Below are 17,855 nucleotides of genomic sequence, written 5' to 3' on the forward strand. Positions count from 1 at the left end.
ATTCTCACATATATATGCCAAAATTCACCGAATCTGGACCGGGCACGGTGACTCATGCCTGCAATCCCAGCACTTTGGGAGGCTGAGACAGGTGGATCACCTGAGGTCAGGAGTTCAAGACCAGCCTGGCCAACATCGTGAAACCCCCATCTCTACTAAAAATACAAAAATAGCCGGGCATGGTCGGGGGGGCACCTGTAATCCCAGCTACTCTGGAGGCTGAGGTTGCAGTGAGCCAAGATGGCACCACTGTACTCCAGCCTGGGCAACACAGTGAGACTCTGTCTCAAAAAAAAAAAAAAAAAAAAAAAAAAAAAAAAAAAAAAAAAAAAAAAATCACCCAATCTGTACACTTTAAAAGGATGCTGTTTATTATACATATAGTTGATTAAAAATAGAAAGTACTAATATTAATAGTAGACAAAACTGATACTAAGGGAACATTATCTAAAGGATGAGACAGCGATTAAAATAAGTGGGCCTAGAAAAGTTAAAATTGTGACAGAAGTCTTGATAAAACTAACCTCATCAGATATCTGCTGAGCAAGACGAACTGACACATTTCTAAGCATGCACTCGGATGATGGATTAGGAATGCTCTGAAGGGCACTTTGTAGCACCACTGCTTGATCATGGGTAACTTGGTTGATCTGAAAAAAGTTAACCATTTTATTTGGAGTAAATAATTTGTACATAACCAGACCTAACCATTTGCTCTTCATTCATCACCCACTCCCTCAGAACGACTATCTTGCATATACACATTATAGAACCTGTGGCAACCTACACGAAAAGCACTGCCAACAAAGTGGGCTTCCTCTCTTTCTTGCGCACTGTAGTGGCAAGTGTCTGCAAATCCTCATTCTAGAGCAATCAACTTGTGTCTCTAAATCTGGGCTCAGTTTAACTTGCAGGGGATAATGGTAACTAAATAGCCTGGTTCCCTTCTAGAGACTCAGTAAAGTATTGTATGTCTTTTATGTACATGCCTTGGGTAGACCCTGCTTGTATTCCCCATTATTATCACGTTTTGCTTTGAAAAAAAGAAAAATTAAGGAATACTGAAAAAGCAGTAAGAGGACTAATGTACAAAAGGTATCCTAGTTTTTACTTAACAGTATAATCAAGTTGTTAAATCAGTGACAGATTAATTTCATTAAGTAATTGTTAGCGAGGTAATTCTAACTGCCTTCAAGTTGCAACTCCCCTCCTATGTATATACTGTCAATATTTCTACAATATTATTTTAAGATATTTCTATATTACTAATTTTGCACTGGGCTCCCTACTGTGAGCTCGTTGAGATTAGAGGTTATTATGTACCTCTGTATCCATAGTGGCACATACTCTGAATAAATATTGAAGAAAGGTGAAAGTGGATACATGTAATTGCTTTCTGCGTACTTCATGGAGCATCTGTGTCAGGGATCATGACAAAAATCTGTTTTTATCCTAACAAGAAGCTGCCTTTTTACTTACCTAATAAAAACTACTTAAAAAAAAAAAAAAAAAAAATCCTAACAAAGATGGGACCTGTGATACAAAACAATATAAAATTTGAGCCATTTTTTTTTACAGAAAATTCATAACACACACCAAAGTGTTCAAAGTAGTATAATTAACTCCCATGTACATATTACTTAGCTTCAGGAATTATCACCAGTGGACCAAACTGTTTAATCTATCTTCCCTTGCTTTCCATCACTTCTCCACCCCAGGATTGTTTTTAAGCAAATCCTGGATATCATATAATTTCACCTGGAAGTATCTCAGCAATCACTTCAAAAATATAGGGGGCTCTTTCTTTTAAACATAACCACAATACTATCACAGCTAAAACAACTATATGTGATATTACCATAATTATCAACATTCTGATCTCCCCAATTGAAACCTAAGCCATTTCTAAAGAAGAAAATCTTTATCCCTGAAGTTTTTACCTTCTATCAGTAACTTAGTAAAACAATCATTTATGATGTTTATGAAATTTTACTTAGAATTAAAAGCATAGTTTGATCTCTTATAAATAAGTATCAAATTCCGGTATGTCTTGAGAATTTTTTGTGACATACATCAAGAATGCCACCAAGGCAGAAACAGAGTCAGAATAAGCTCAGAACTTGGGTTTAAGCCCAAGGTGGGAAGGGAAACAAGCAACTAGATAAACCAATTACATCTCTTATTACAATCTTTGTCTTTATATATCTGCCAGGCACAAGTTAATAAGAGATTCACATGGAGTTTTTGTTAGGTTTAAAATAATTGAAAGTCAAGAGAGATTTAAGTGGGCAGGGAGAAACTACCCTCATATTATTAGCAGTCAGCGAAAAGTATTTGCACTTTTAATACAAACATCATAAAGAAAACCTCTGAAATAAGGTACTTTGAACACTGAGTCAATCTTGAACTCTACATTTAAAACACTAATTAGTTTTACTTTAAAAATTGCTATCTACTATTATAAAAAGATTTTTTAAAAGTCTGTATTACCGGTGTCATGGGATTCACACCTTCTACACCTGGCTGACAAGCTTCTGCCACAGCTCGAACGTGACCATAGCCAATGGCAGTTAGCAAAAGCTTGGCTATTTTAAGAGCATTGAGGTAGGCACCCCTTCGAGTTTCCATATCTGCATTTGGTAGGAAGTTATTTCTGGTTAGCATACTCAGTACAAGGGGTAGGCCACCACTTTTCAAGAAGTGAAACTGAAAATCAGAGGAATCATCAGCCAGAGGTGCACCAGCAGGCATTAACAAGGCATAGACTACCTGGAAAAATAGAGAAGAGGGGGAGAGGGCTGTATTAAAAGATTAAAAACAAACAAACAAACAAACTTCTATTTGTACTATTGTCACTGCCAAGAAATTCTTGACCATCTCACTATTATTTATTTCAAATTAATATTTAATTTCAAAACTATTTCATTACAATTTTACCCAAATCATTAACCTTACCATATGAAAGGTCAAATTTAAAGAACACAGAATAAATTAAAACAAAACAACAACAACAAAAAAACCAACCTCTGTTAGATATAGCACTTGTGAGGCTGAAGGACCAAAGAAAAGCGAGTCAAGAGATGGACTAAGGCTGCTTTCTCCAAGTTTGGCATGGTCTAAACAAATAGCTCTTAATTTTTCTATCGTTGTGCTATCTGGAGGAAAAAAAGAGAAAGCGTGAAAATGTAATTCATGTGTTCATACATATTTAACTTTTGATATCTCAAAGACCCTATTAATATGGAATAACAATGCACTCAGTTGGGCTACAGGCTCAAACTTCCCAAGACATGACAAGACCTGGAATGATTTAAAAAAAAAAAAAAAATCAAAAAAAAAAAAAAACCAGGGCTCTTTAATCAGTTACTCTCAATACAAACCATCTGCTACTCAGGGACCTCAAATCAAGATACCCTCCGCTCAGCCACTGGAGATGGAAAAAAATACATTTCAAAAGGAAGTAGTTCTGACTGAAAATAACAAGAAAAAAAATTATAAACTCTTCCCTCCAACCTCTTTATTGTTTGCTCCCTGACAATATAACTGGCTTACTTCACTGAAAGAAATGTAGTGGTACCCAAGAAAATGAACCCTAAAGAGTAAACACTAAAAAAGGATAAGTGCCTATGTTCATTCACCTCAAAATAAGCAGAGCTTTTGTCCTTTTGTCATAATATTAAAACATAATTTTTTTTTTTTTTTTTTTGAGATGGAGTCTTGCTCTGTCACCCAGGTTGGAGTGCAGTGGCACCATCTCAGCTCACTGCAAGCTCCGCCTCCCGGGTTCACACCATTCTTCTACCTCAGCCTCCCGAGTAGCTGGGACTACAGGCGCCCGCCACCATGCCTGGCTAGTTTTTTGTATTTTTAGTAGAGACGGGGTTTCACTGTGTTAGCCAGGATGGTCTCAATCTCCTGACCTCGTGATCCGCCCGCCTCGGCCTCCCAAAGTGCTGGGATTACAGGCGTGAGCCACTGCTCCCAGCCAAAACATAAATGTATTTTAAATTACAGTGAAAAGACACAGTGGGGGAAAAGTAAGATAATCCCAAAATACAATTAAGCATTAGCTACCAAATACTCCAATTTTATTAACAATCAACCTTGGAAAGTATTTTGATGATCTAAGGTAATTGCCCTATGATTTAAAAAAAAAAAAAACTTGATAAATAATATATATATATATATATTTTTTTTTAAAGTAAAAGCCTCTTTTAAAGAAAAGAAAAATAGGGCTGGGCACGGTGGCTCACACCTATAATCCCAGCACTTTGGGAGGCCGAGGCAAGCAGATCACCTGAGATCAGGGGTTCGAGACCAGTCTGACCAACATGATGAAACCCCGTCTCTATTAAAAATACAAAAATCAGCCAGGCATGGTGACGTCCATCTGTAATCCCAGCTACTCGGGAGGCTGAGGCAGGAGAATCACTTGAATCCAGGAGGCAGAGGCTGCAGTAAGTAGAGACTGTGTCACTGCACTGCAGCCTGGGCGATAGTGCAAGACTCCATATTTAAAAAAAAAAAAAAAAAAAAAAAAGGCAGGTGTGGTGGTATGCACCTGCAGTCCTAGGCAGGAGCCTCACTTGAGGCCAGGAGTTTGAGGTTACAGTGAGCTAGGATCATGCCACTGCACTCTAGCCTGGGACACAGAGTAAGGCCCTCTCTCTTTTAAAAAAAAAAAAAAAAAGAAAGAAAGAAATGAGAAATGGCATTTAAGCTATGTGTCCCAAGTGAATTAACAATCTCTCTGTGCTTCAGTTTCTCCATCTTTAAAATACAGATAAAATAAATAATTTCTTTATAGGTATGTTGTGTGGTTTGAGTTTATCAGTGCTAAGAGCTCACAACAGACTTTTACAAAAGATTGTATTACATATAGAGAGTACTGCAACAGTTTTAAGTTTAACAGCAAATCACAACATGGGCACTTGGCTTCAGGCAAAGATTCAGAATGAAGAGAAGTGTAACATTTGGGTGATCATTTAGTATTTGTGCAGTCTTGGACGTGTTTGAAATGGAGGGGAAAGATAGAATCATTAGCTTTTTTCCTAGTCATTAACTATACCTTACAGGGATGTTGTGCGGTTTAAATTGAGTTTATCAGTGCTAAGAGCTTACAACAGACTTTTACAAAAGATTGTATTACCAAGTTTTAGACACATAAACTCTTGAATAAGAAACGAAGCAGGAGTTCTAAGAAAAGGAAGTGACAGAGAGTAGGTTAATGTTTATTGAATACCAAGTGCCAGTCACTAGGCTAGGGGTTTTCCATACATTGTTTCATCTAATCCCTGCAATTACACAAAAAAGCTATTACTATCCCAGTTTTAAGGATAAGGAAGCTCTAATAAACTATGAAACTTATGTTTAACACCATAGAGTAGCAATTAGAAGCAGGATTGGAACTCAAGCCCATTTGAGTCCAAAGCCTATGATTTTCTGCTGCAATACAACCATTACCAGCTTTTTCAAAAGCTGGCTGTTTCAAATTTAGGTACTCTAGTTTATTATATAAAATATGAAAAAAGCACCCACTTCAAGTTTCTTGCCTTAACTGTCTGACAAGGGCTCATGCTCGCCATCTGGTGGCATTAAGCGCCAATCACAAGATCAAGGATTCAGTGGTGGGTTTGTGTTTCTACAGTATGTTGTGAAGGTTGAATCTGCAGTAAAGCAATGCAAGGACTATTACTGAAATATTAGCAAATGAAACTATGTAAATTCTAAACGATGTAACAGACAAGAATGCAATATATCTTTTGAGAGAAGCGTTAGCTAAGAATCTCATGTGAAATGCTTCTGTCCCATAATAATTGTAAAGCAAGATGAGAAGCCCAGCAAAGTGTTTAATTTAGAAAATGGAGGTAATAAAAGCAAAAGACAGCTTTAAAAATTATGTGTCAACTAAATATGGTGTACTGAACTAAATTTATCAGTACTTCATCCCCAAACCCCACTAAAATGAGAATTAATGAATATAAAAATACGTAAACTCAAAAGAACATAAAAACAGAAGAGGAAGCAACACATTAAACTGCTGTCAACAAATTACTGAAGGTGTAGTGAAGATGAAGATAGATAGTTGGTTTAGCTGAATCAAGAAGTGCTTGTTGTGAAGGCAAAGAGAAGAGGGTGCCTATAAATTAGTGCCCTACTAAATCTGAGAAAAGCTAAGATATGAAAGCAACAAACATTTGGAAGGCGCAGATGATTCAAAGGCCTAAAGACAGAGGCTGAAGACTGATTAAGAAGCCTTTCCAACTCCCTCAGGTTTAGGAAGTTGGGGAAACAGATTTCTCACTGCTGTAGAGATACAAATATGGAACGGAAGACGACTAGGAAGCTGAACTGGTACAAGCGTGAACCTGTGTTAGTTAACTGCAGGATATAAAAATCAATATACAAAACTCAGTAGTGTTTCCATTTGCCAACAGCAAACTATCTGAAAGAGAAATCAAGAAAGAAATCTCACTTACAATAGCTGCAAAAATACAAGATACCTAGGAATAAATTTAAGCAAGGAGGAGAAAGATCACTACAAAAAAACTGATGAAAGACAGAAAACAGGACACAAATAAATGGAAAACTATTCCATGTTCGTGGATTGGAAGAACAAATATTGTTAAAATGTCCATATTACCCAAAGCAATCTACAGATTGAACGCAATCTCTATTAAAATACCAATTATATTGTTCACAGAAATAGATAAAACATCCTTTGAGCTGAATCTGCAAGGTAAAACAAAAAAATACAAAAAACACTTCTAAAATTCATATAGAACTACAAAAGATTCCAAATAGCTGAAGCAATCTTGAGGAAAAAGAACAAAGCTGAAAGCATCACACTACTTGACTTCAAAATTCACTACAGAGCAATAGTAACCAAAATAGCATGGTATTGACACAAAAATAGACACAGATCAATTGAACAGAATGGAGAACCCAGAAATAAATCCACATAATCAGAAACAACTGATTTTCAACAACGGTGTCAAGAACACACATTGGGGAAAAAGGCAATCTCTTGAATAAAAATGGTGTTGCGAAAACTGAATATACATATGCAGAAAAATGAAACGACTCCTATTATTCATCATATGTAAAAATAAACTCAAGAGGGGTTAAAAACTTAAATGTAAGACCTGAAACTATAAAACCACTAGAAGAAAACACAAGGGAAATGTTTCATGTCATTAGTGCAGGCAAGGACTTTTTGGCTAAGACTTCAAAAGCACAGGCAACAAACACAAAAACAGACAAATGAAATTACATTAAACTAAAAAGCTTCTACCCAACAAAGGAAATAATCAAGACCACAAAAAGACAAATCTACAGAATGGGAGAAAATATCTGCAAACTATGCATCTGACAAGGGGTTAATATCCAGAATATATAAGGAACTCAACAGCAAAAAAGCAAAAAATCTGATTTTTAAAATGGGCAAAAGACTTGAATAAATATTTCTCTAAAGAAGACATCCAAATGGCCAACATGTACACAAAAGCACACTCAACATAACTAAATCATTAAGGAAATGCAAATCCAAACCACAATGAGATATCACCTTACCACAATTAGAATGAAATAAGGATGACTTGGCCCAGTGCTGTGGTTCATGCCTGTAATCCTAGCACTTTGGGAGGCCGAGGCGAGTAGATCACCTGAGGTCAAGCGTTTGAGACCAGCCTGGCCAACAACTTGCTCTCCAAATGTTAGGACAAAAAAAAAATCACAGAATGCCATAACTACGGCAAACTGTTAATTACTGAATTTGGGAGCTATTTGTATTCTTTGTAAACAGTTTGAAGCTAGTTTTGTTTAAAAAAAACCACAAAACAAACAAACAAAAAAACACTCAAGGACAGTAAAAGATGATGCTGGAAAAAGAAGAAAACATAATATCCATCAGTAATAGCCTAGAGAGAAATAATTACAGTCTGTTATGCTACAGCACATGTTTCTATAACCCCAATTAGCTCACAATCAATTGGCAAATATAATGATGTCAGTGTAATGCGGAAGGTGAGTTTGTTCATACGTGATTTCTCCCAGGTAACAGTAGCCAGAACAGCAGAACTGTTAATCTTCAACAAAAAAATAAAAATGAGCAAAGCAAAAAGCCCCCTCAGCTTGGCAGATGTGTAGGCAGAAGCCTATTTCTTTTTAAAGGAAAATTTAAAGTGAATACTTGCATCAAGGGCTCATCTTGTGAGATACAATCCTCAACTAGACTTTCATGGACCTTGGCAAGTTTTATTCCCGCCGTGCCTATCTAACAGTAGCCCATCTATCTCAGAACTCCACTCTTTTGCACTGTATCTCAGCAATGTCAAGTCAGCATTTCCTCTGTATTGGTTTTGTATTTTTACTATCTCCTGAGGAAGCCTTCAGCCACACTGAAGTACCTGCCTGGGCTGTCCAAGTTATCTCTGAGGATACTAATTATCATTTTATGAGTGCTCTAATTAAACTATGTACAAGTTTTAAAGGTAGTCCTATGTTGGGAATTACAGATCATGGAGGAGGAGGGAGCCCAACAAGCAGTAGAGCTCAGCATAAAGAATCAACTCAAGCAGAGTGAGAAGTGTCCCTAGGGTGGAGACCCAACATTCAGAGACAGAGTCCTTCGGCATTCAAAGAAAGGGTGAGGGGTGCTAGAGATAACTGATTAAATAGGAAAATAAGTGAGAGGCTAACGGAAGCCAGGTGTTTCACTGTCAGAAAAGAGAGTTTGGTCAGGCGCGGTGGCTCAGGACTGTAATCCCAGCTACTGGGAGGCTGAGGCAGGAGAATCCCTTGAACCCGGGAGGCAGAGGTTGCAGTGAGTCGAGATCGCGCCACTGCACTCCAGCCTGGGTGACAGAGCGAGACTCCGTCTCAAACAAAAAAAAAAATTACAAATATGGAAAGGGAGAAAACTAGAATGAAACTGATAGGCTGGAATGAGAAGAAGTCGTGTGACCCCATGGTTTTGTAAAAACATACACACATATATATATTCGTGTGTGTATATATAGTAACAGACTTAAATGTGGATACACATACATACATTCCTTAGTTCTAACTGCTTAGAGAGCCAGGGAGCAACAATACATCAATAGCAATGAGTGCAATAAACGTCCAGATCTTGGTTTCTAAATACCATTCACCAGGAAAATAAACCAAGCAAGCCTCCTTGGAGAAATAGCCAATTCCAGGACTGGGGCAGAGAGGGTACAAGATGTTAATCTGGAACTTTTTTCTTTTTTTGGAGACACGTCTTGTTCTGTTGCCCAGGCTGGAGTACAGTGGCATGATCATATAGCTCAATGCAGTCTCCATCTCCCAGGCTCAAGTGATCCTCCCACCTCAGCGTCTCAAGTAGCTGGGACTACAGGTACCCATCACCACATCTGGCTAATTTTTTATATTTTTAATAGAGATGAGGTCTGGCTATGTTGCCCAGGCTGGTCATGAATCCTGAGCTCTAGTGATCCTCCTGCCTCACCCTCCCAAAGTGTTAGGATTATAGGCATGAGCCACTGCACCTGACCTAATCTGAAATATCCTTTTTTTTTTTTTTTTTTTTTTTTTTTGAGACAGAGTCTGGCTCTGTCGCCCAGGCTGGAGTGCAGTGGCCGGATCTCAGCTCACTGCAAGCTCCGCCTCCCGGGTTTACGCCATTCTCCTGCCTCAGCCTCCCGAGTAGCTGGGACTACAGGCGCCACCACCACGCCCGGCTAGTTTTTTGTATTTTTTTAGTAGAGACGGGGTTTCACCATGTTAGCCAGGATGGTCTCGATCTCCTGACCTCGTGATCCGCCCGTCTCGGCCTCCCAAAGTGCTGGGATTACAGGCTTGAGCCACCGCGCCCGGCCCTAATCTGAAACATCTTGAGCCAAAAAGCATACAACTGCTGAAAGAATAATGGGAACATATTAAAGTAACACAGAACAGCCTGAAAGGACTCCCACTGGCCAAACTAGAGATCATTTCAGCATCAAGATAAATGATAGTAACAGATTATAACTCCTTGACCATTATTTCATACAGATAAAAATGAACGAATAAAAAGCCTGATGAGGAACAGTATAAATATTTTCAAAGTACCTCTGCACAAAATATATATATTTTTTCAGACGGAATCTCACTGTCGCCCAGGCTGGAGTACAGTGGCATGATCTCGGCTCACTGCAACCTCCGCCTCCCAGGTCCAAGCGATTCTCCAGCCTCAGCCTCCCGAGTAGCTGGGATTACAGGTGCACGCTAACGTGCCTGGCTAATTTTTGTATTTTTAGTAGAGACAGGGTTTCGCCACGTTGGCCAGGCTGGTCTCAAACTCCTGGCCTCAAGCGATCTGCCCACCTCAGCCTCCCAAAGTGCTGGAATTATAGGCATGAGTCACTGCGCCTGGCCCAAAATACTTTCAAAGGGAAGGGTAATTTTACAGTGGGGAAGCAAGGAAAAAACTCAAGTGATCACAGTGATCATCGTCAGTAATGGGAAAAACTGAAATTACATACTATCTGACCAGATGCATTGAGATGAACAGAACATCGCTTCTGTGGTATTTCTGTCAAAGATGCATAACCTGAATCTAATCATGATAAAACAAATCTAAACTGAAGGACATTCTATAATTAACTGGCCTGTAATCCTTAAGAGTCAAGGTCATGAAGGTCAAAAACAGTATGAGGAACTGTTTCAGAAGGAAACTAAAGAGATATATTAACTAAATGCAATACAGTTATTCCCTGATATCCATGGGGGGTGTGGGGGGGGTGCGGGGTTGGTTCCAGGATCCACCCTCCCAACACCAAAATCCAGGGATGCTCAAATACCTTATATAAAATGATGTAGAATTTGCATACAACCTATGCACATTTTCCCGTATAAATTAACTCCGGATTACAGTCACATGTTGCGTAAGATATGTTCTGAGAAATGCATCATTAAGCAATTTTATCACTATGTGAACATCATAGAATGTGTTTACAACAAATCTGGATGATACAGCCTACAACACATTTAGGTTATATATGGTATTGCCTATTGCTCCTGGGCTATAAACCCATACAAGCATGTTACTGTACTGAATACTGTAAGCAATTATAACACAATGGTAAGTATTTGTGTATTTAAACATAAAAAGGATACAGTAAAAATATGGTATTATAATTTTATAGAACCACCATTGTATATGTGGTCTATCACTGACTAAAATGTCATTATCTGGTGTCTCACTGTACTTGTAGCACCTAATATAATGCCTACACATAGCTTCATTTGTGTAGATTCAACACAGTACTCAGCATGTGGCAAATTCAAGTTGTGCTTTTTGGAACTTTGAACAATGTTTTTTCCTCCAAACATTTTTGATCCACAGTTGGCTGAATCCATAGATCCAGAACCCATGGATATGGAGGGCTGACTATATTTGAGTTTGAACTATATCTTTTTGCTGTGAAGGAGATGACTGAAAACACTGAATAGGGTCTGCTAAGTAGATGGCAGTAATGAATCGACATTTAACTTCCTGGTACAGATAGCTGATTTTGCTTATACAGACAAATATCCTTGTTTGTAGGGAAAGTATTTGGTGGGCAATGGGATTACAAAAACCACTAAATTACTCTCAAATGTTCTTGAATTATACTTCTAATTTTTCTGTAAGACTGTAAATATTTCCAAAAAATACATTTAAAAAATTTTTAGGTTGTATAGGCTTGAACGATCTGCCCAAACTCTATTTTTTCCCCCAAAGCCCTACTATTTTTAGTGCATAATTTTGCCGAACATTAGGTTTTAAAGGAACACACATATATTATAACAGAAACACAAGAGGGTGTTAGTGAAAAATAAAATCCTGTGTATAGAAAAGGATCACTAGCAGAAATGTCTTGAAATTTTAACACTGGAATATTTGGAAGGGAAAAGCCAACAAGAGAGCTGGAAAAGGTTAAAGAAGCCACCCCAAAGGTGGAAAAGATTAAAGAGAGAAGGGAAGAGAGAAAAGGTAAAATTAGATCTAGAAGATTCACCATCACACTTAGACATTTCAAAGACACACAAAACACAAAATGCTGGTGAGAAAACTATCAAAGAACACAAATCTCTCTCAACTGAGGAAATCTCCAGGCCCACAGATGACGCACCACAAAACAGACCTAACTCTAAGGCACATCATAATATTTCAAAATGTAAGGATAAAACCAAAACTTCCAGAAATGAAGGTCACATGCAAAGGAACAGAAACCAAGAGGACTTTGGTCTTCTCATCAGCAATGCCACCAGCTAGAAGGAATATATTTTCAAACCTAGGATTCTATACCCAAACCATTAACCAAATGTGATAGTTTGCCTACATTCAGATAAAAAATATCTAAAAAAAAAGTATGTGGAAAGAATAAGTGATAGGTGTACAATCAGGAAAATAAAAGGGAAATTATTAAATCCAGGATGAAAGTTGTCAGTAATCTAGAGAACTACATTTCACACAATCTTGGAAATGTAAATGTTGAATCTGGATTTAAGCAAATACTGGGAGGATCTGGGGGTATGTAACAGTTAAGTTTTCATCTACACAGTAGAAAATCAGTATGTATCTATAAGTAACAAATAGCCATATGAGGGCACTCCAGACATAATGGTACATATATACACAAAAGTAAAAGCGAGAAGCTGAAAGTGGTTGTTTCTAAGGAATAAAAAAGGAACAATACCGCAGATGACACATAACCCACATTATAGTCCAGGTATAGGCGAACATTTTCTGTAAAGGGCCACGGAAATTAAGTAGTTTAGGCTTGTGAGCCATATGGCCTCTGCCACAACTCCTGAGCTGTGCTGTTTTAAGACAAAAGCAGTCATGTAGACAGAATATAAACAAATGAGCCTGGTTTTGATCATGGACACTAAAATTTAAACTTCACATAATTTTCATGTATCACAATATTCTTCTTCTAGATTTTTTTTGGTAGCCACTTAAAAATATAGCTCTTGGGATGCAGAAAAACAAGCAGTGGGCTTGATGTGGCTTGTGGGCTGTCATCTGTGACTCTTGTTGTAGTCTATACCAAAAAGCACGGTCCATTTAGAAACAGAATTTGCTAATACATTCCTTTATTGTCCAGCAAGTACTTGATCATCATTTAAAAATTCTTACCTGGCGGCATAAGTTTCATAAGTACTCTTGCTCCATCTCTAAGCGGTGGCATATTTAGGCTGCTACCTAAGTCTGCAACTTGCCAAAGGAAAGAGATGTATCTGGGATGCAGTGACATTATCTAGAATATAAAATACACAAAATAATTACCTGTAAATTATTTACTCCCATTAGAAAAGCCCCCCTAAGTAAGTTTCTCTGTGTTAATCCCTTTACTTTTACTTATGCCATTTCTACTCTTCGAAATAGTCTGACTTTCCCATCTTTTTTTTTTTTTTTTTTTTTGACTTTCCCATCTTTTAATCCTTACAAATCCTTAATAGTGCAGATTAAATACATCATCCAAGTCACTTCCAGTCACTTTTTTGTGATAGCTCCTCTCCTGTTCTATTAAACCATTTCTCTCTTATATACAATTTAGACTCCAGACATAACAAAAGGCTGCCATGCCCACTATCAAATTCTGGGTTTTTTTTTTGAGGCAGATTCTTGCTCTGTCGCCCAGGCTGGAGTGCAGTGGCACAATCTTGGCTCACTGCAACCTCCGCCTCCTGGGTTCAAGCGATTCTCCTGCCTCAGCCTCCTGAGTAGCTGGGATTACAGGAGCCCGCCACCACGCCCGGCTAATTTTTGTATTTTTAGTAGAGATGGGGTTTCACCGTGTTGGCCAGGCTGGTCTAGAACTCCTGACCTTATGATCCACCCACCTTGGCCTCCCAAAGTGCTGGGATTACAGGCATGAGCCACCTTGCCTGGCCCACTATCAAATTCTTAATCCAACTGTTCTAGAGAGCCAAATCCTCCTGACACTGGAGTGGCTGCTGTTATTGTAACCATCAAAATTTCTGTGGGGAGGGGCGAAAGGAGAACTTAAAAAAGGGAGGAGTCATTGTTTCTTCGGCTATATGTTACTGACAATCTGATGAAGATTACAGGTATTTTCCTACATAGTTCTTGTTTTCATTTATTTATATTTTTAGAGATGGGATCTCACTCTGTTGACCAGGCTAGAGCATAATGGCACAATCACAGCTCACTGCAGCCTAGAACTCCTGGGCTCAAGCAATCCTCCTGCCTTACAGCCTCCCAAGTAGCTGGAATTACAGGTGTGAGCCACCACGCCCAGCTCATATATAGTTCTAAAAGAACGATCTGTTTTGCGGCATAAATTTTTAAAAGTGATACAGCTGACTCTTGAACAACACAAGTTTGAACTCCACAGGTCCACTTACATGCAGACTTTTTCCCAACCAAATGTGGAATAGAAAATTCCGTATTTCCAGGAAGCAAAACCCAAGTATATGGAAGGCTACTGGTTGCACAGGGTCATCTGCAAGATTTTGGGTATACGCAGAGGTCCTGGAACCAATTCTCCACATATATGAGGGATGACTGTATTCTTCTAAATTTATACATCCAATAGTGTTATAATTAAGCTCTAATTGGTTAATTTTATGTAAAAGTAACAATACTATACCTATGGGGAAATAATGTTTTAAATTCCAACTGTGTTACAATTACCTTTTAGAGGGATCCACTCTGAAGTTGGTGGTTAACTGTAGAGTTACTATTTTGTCTCATTAAACTGTAAGCTCCTCAAGAAAAGAAAGAACTACTCTATATACTTTATTCTCAAAAACCCTAGCATAATACCTTACATACAGTAGTTCAAAACTGTATCTACTCACCACTCCAGGCAAACAGCTTTCCACTTCTGGATTGGGACCATCACTGTAATGATTACCATGGTTTCCAGGAGATCCAGTGGAGGAATCAGAAGAGCTATCAGGGCTTGAAGGCATATTGGAACTTATTTGTGTAAGTTTGGCTGTAATAAGCTGAAAATGATATACTATGTTAGTACCAAAAACAAGGAAAAATACTTACACAAAACACAAAACTTAGCGATATACCAAGCAAAAAATCCAAAAGACTACATGCTATACTTTAATGCTGTAACTCTAATACCTAACACAGAGTCCCAAACATAACAAATGCTCAATTAGTATTTACTGATTAAATGATAGTCTCTGGTTTGATTTTACTGAAAAATTTGTTAACTATACATACATACCGATTTATCTTTTAAGTTTAATTGTCCAATCAACTTTCTATCATCTGCAGGATCTATCAGCTCACCGCCCACAAAGAGCTCAATTTTTGTGTGGGCTACGTTGGCTTTAATACGATTGAGAATACATCGTCGTACTGAACCAATTGTATCATTTGTATGAGACCATACCTCCAAGTCATCAACCTGTCTGCCCTGGTTTGGAAATCGAACTACAAAAGAGAGGTGTTTACCACGGAATGCTCTGGGGGGAAAAAGAAAGACATCATCATATTCAGCAGACTGAAATTTTGTTGCTAAGAAAATAATGCTAGGGATTTAACATTGAGTATTTTCTTATTAAACAAGAGAATGTGAATTAAAGATACTTAATATAGTTTGAGAATCCCTTATATGAAATGTCTGGGACCAGATGAATTTTGGATTTCTTGGATTAGGGATACTCAACCTGCATTATTTTCAGTATCTTGAAAATAAGGCCAGGCACGGTGCCTCATGCCTGTAATCCCAACACTTTGGGAGGCCAAGGCGGGTGGATCATTTGAGGTCAGTAGTTCGAGATCAGCCTCGCCAACATGGTGAAACTCCACCTCTACTAAAAATACAGAAAATAAGCCAGGTTTGGTGGTGGGCGCCTGTAATCCCAGCTACTTGGGAGGCTGAGGCTGGAGAATCGCTGGAACCTGGGAGGCACAGGTTGCAGTGATCCGAGATCGCACCACTGCACTCCAGCCTGGGCAACAAGAGTGAAATGCAAAAGAAAAAAAAATATTGCTCCTTTTAACTACAAATATAAATAATATTTAAAAACATAATCATATTCTATTATTGTTAGTCTTGTATCTACGATTGCAGAAAATAGGGTGTCTACTGAAAAGAAATTAAAACAAAGATGTAATGCTTATTTCTACGCTGTAAAAGCCCAACTCATTAAGACTATTTTTAAAAGTAAAAGGTAGGCTGGACGCAGTGGCTCATGCCTGTAATCCTACTACTTTGGGAGGCCAAGGAAAGAAGATCCCTTGAGCCCAGGAGTTCAAGACCAGCCTGGACAACATAGGTAGACTCTGTATTAATTAAAAAAAAAAAAAAAAAAAATCAAAAAAAGACGGAAGAGCTTACCTTTTACATTTAAAAGGTAGTTTTACATTTTGTTAAAAGCATCAACAAAAATGCCACAATGCACTTTTCTGGAAAAAAGCCTTCGTATCAAAATTCACTCCAAAATGCTATTTATATTGGTATAGTATCTTTTTTTAAAAGTAAAATATAAAATAAAAATCATATTCAAGAAGCAACTGTATATAATTTCATGGTTAATAAAACTCTTTAAAAAAAATGATGGCACTGACTATACAAAACATCCCAAAACTATAAACACCATCTGAAAATATTTGTTATACTGCCATGCAAGGCAGCTTTTAAGAGTTCTTTACAGGCCAGGCACTGCAGCTCACGCCTATAATCCCAGCACTTTGGGAGGCCAAAGCAGAAGGATTTCCTTGAGCGTAGGAGTTTGAAACCAGCCTGGGCAATGTAGTGAGACCCCACCTCCACAAAAAAAAAATTAGTCAGGTGTGGTAGCCTGTGCTGTAGCCCCAAAAACCTGGGAGGCTGAGGTGGGAAGGTCACTTGAGCCCAGGAGGTTGAGGCTGCAGTGAGCCATGATCACACCCCAGCATTCCAGCCTGGGTGACAGAGTAAGACCTTGTCTCAAAATAAACAAATAAACAAAAACACTTCAACTGCAAAATATCACTGCAACACTTAATGAGCAATAATGTCAAAGACAAAAGAAAATTAGAAAACAACTTGAGTAAGAATGCCTCACCCAAAAAAACCAAAAGAAAACCAGATGGGAGAGTGGGGGAGATTATTAAAAAAAAATTATATGAAATGAAAATGTTTTTAATGGGCAAAGACAACAATTTACAAACAATAAAAATTTCTGCTCTCCTTTTACCAAATGGCTAGGAAAACATCAAATAATTAAGAATTAGCACCAACAGATTAGTGATTCACAAACCTCGACATAGGGAGAATTGTTCTTTCCTCATGATAATCACTGTCACATTCATTTATATATTCCCTTAAAACAGTTAATACTCGAACCATTCGAACAGCTTCCTGTCTTGCACAATTAACACTGTCTTTGTCACCATCCAAAACACACAACGTGTCATAGGAAGCCTTCAGACGATCAAAACAAGACTGAATGAAGTCTTCATGGATCACCACCTACAAATATCGGGCCAAATAAACACAGTTAAAGTTGCTTTAAAACGTAAAAAATCAAACATTAATCCAATTAAAGATGGCAATGGCTAATTTAATCATAGCACTCAATTAACAACAGTCATATTTAAGTAGAGAATCCATATAATAATAAAATGTATGTTTATTAAAAGGAAGCTAGCATTACATAAGTTAACGAATATAAACTAGATAGCCAAAAGTGAACTTCAGGACTGGGTGTTAGCATCAAAATGAATTCACAAAGACTTTCTTTGCCATTTCAACATATAATAAATAGTTATATTAAAAATAACCCAATCACTTCAAGACAATTATCAAGGCAAGATTCATTTAGATAGTATTTTTTCTCTTTTGTATGAGAAATGTGGGCTGAAATAATTA

At 37.8% G+C, this 17,855-nt stretch overlaps 1 protein-coding gene across 4 annotated transcripts in view; it reads right to left on the minus strand.

Annotated features, from left to right (window-relative positions):
* Positions 1 to 17,855, minus strand: part of USP9X (ubiquitin specific peptidase 9 X-linked) — a 147,232-nt gene that overhangs the window by 47,764 nt on the left and 81,613 nt on the right. For all 4 annotated transcript variants that reach the window (XM_007991439.3, XM_007991437.3, XM_007991438.3 and 1 more), the window contains exons 18-24: positions 17,245 to 17,456; positions 15,222 to 15,462; positions 14,836 to 14,985; positions 13,148 to 13,268; positions 3,025 to 3,155; positions 2,491 to 2,769; positions 525 to 650 (exon numbers count right to left, since the gene is read on the minus strand). In XM_007991439.3, the coding sequence (XP_007989630.1) occupies positions 525 to 650; positions 2,491 to 2,769; positions 3,025 to 3,155; positions 13,148 to 13,268; positions 14,836 to 14,985; positions 15,222 to 15,462; positions 17,245 to 17,456 (1,260 nt within the window). The remainder of the gene's footprint in view (positions 1 to 524; positions 651 to 2,490; positions 2,770 to 3,024; positions 3,156 to 13,147; positions 13,269 to 14,835; positions 14,986 to 15,221; positions 15,463 to 17,244; positions 17,457 to 17,855) is intronic.

Source organism: Chlorocebus sabaeus, chromosome X, assembly GCF_047675955.1.
Source record: "Chlorocebus sabaeus isolate Y175 chromosome X, mChlSab1.0.hap1, whole genome shotgun sequence".
Lineage (NCBI taxonomy): Eukaryota > Metazoa > Chordata > Mammalia > Primates > Cercopithecidae > Chlorocebus > Chlorocebus sabaeus.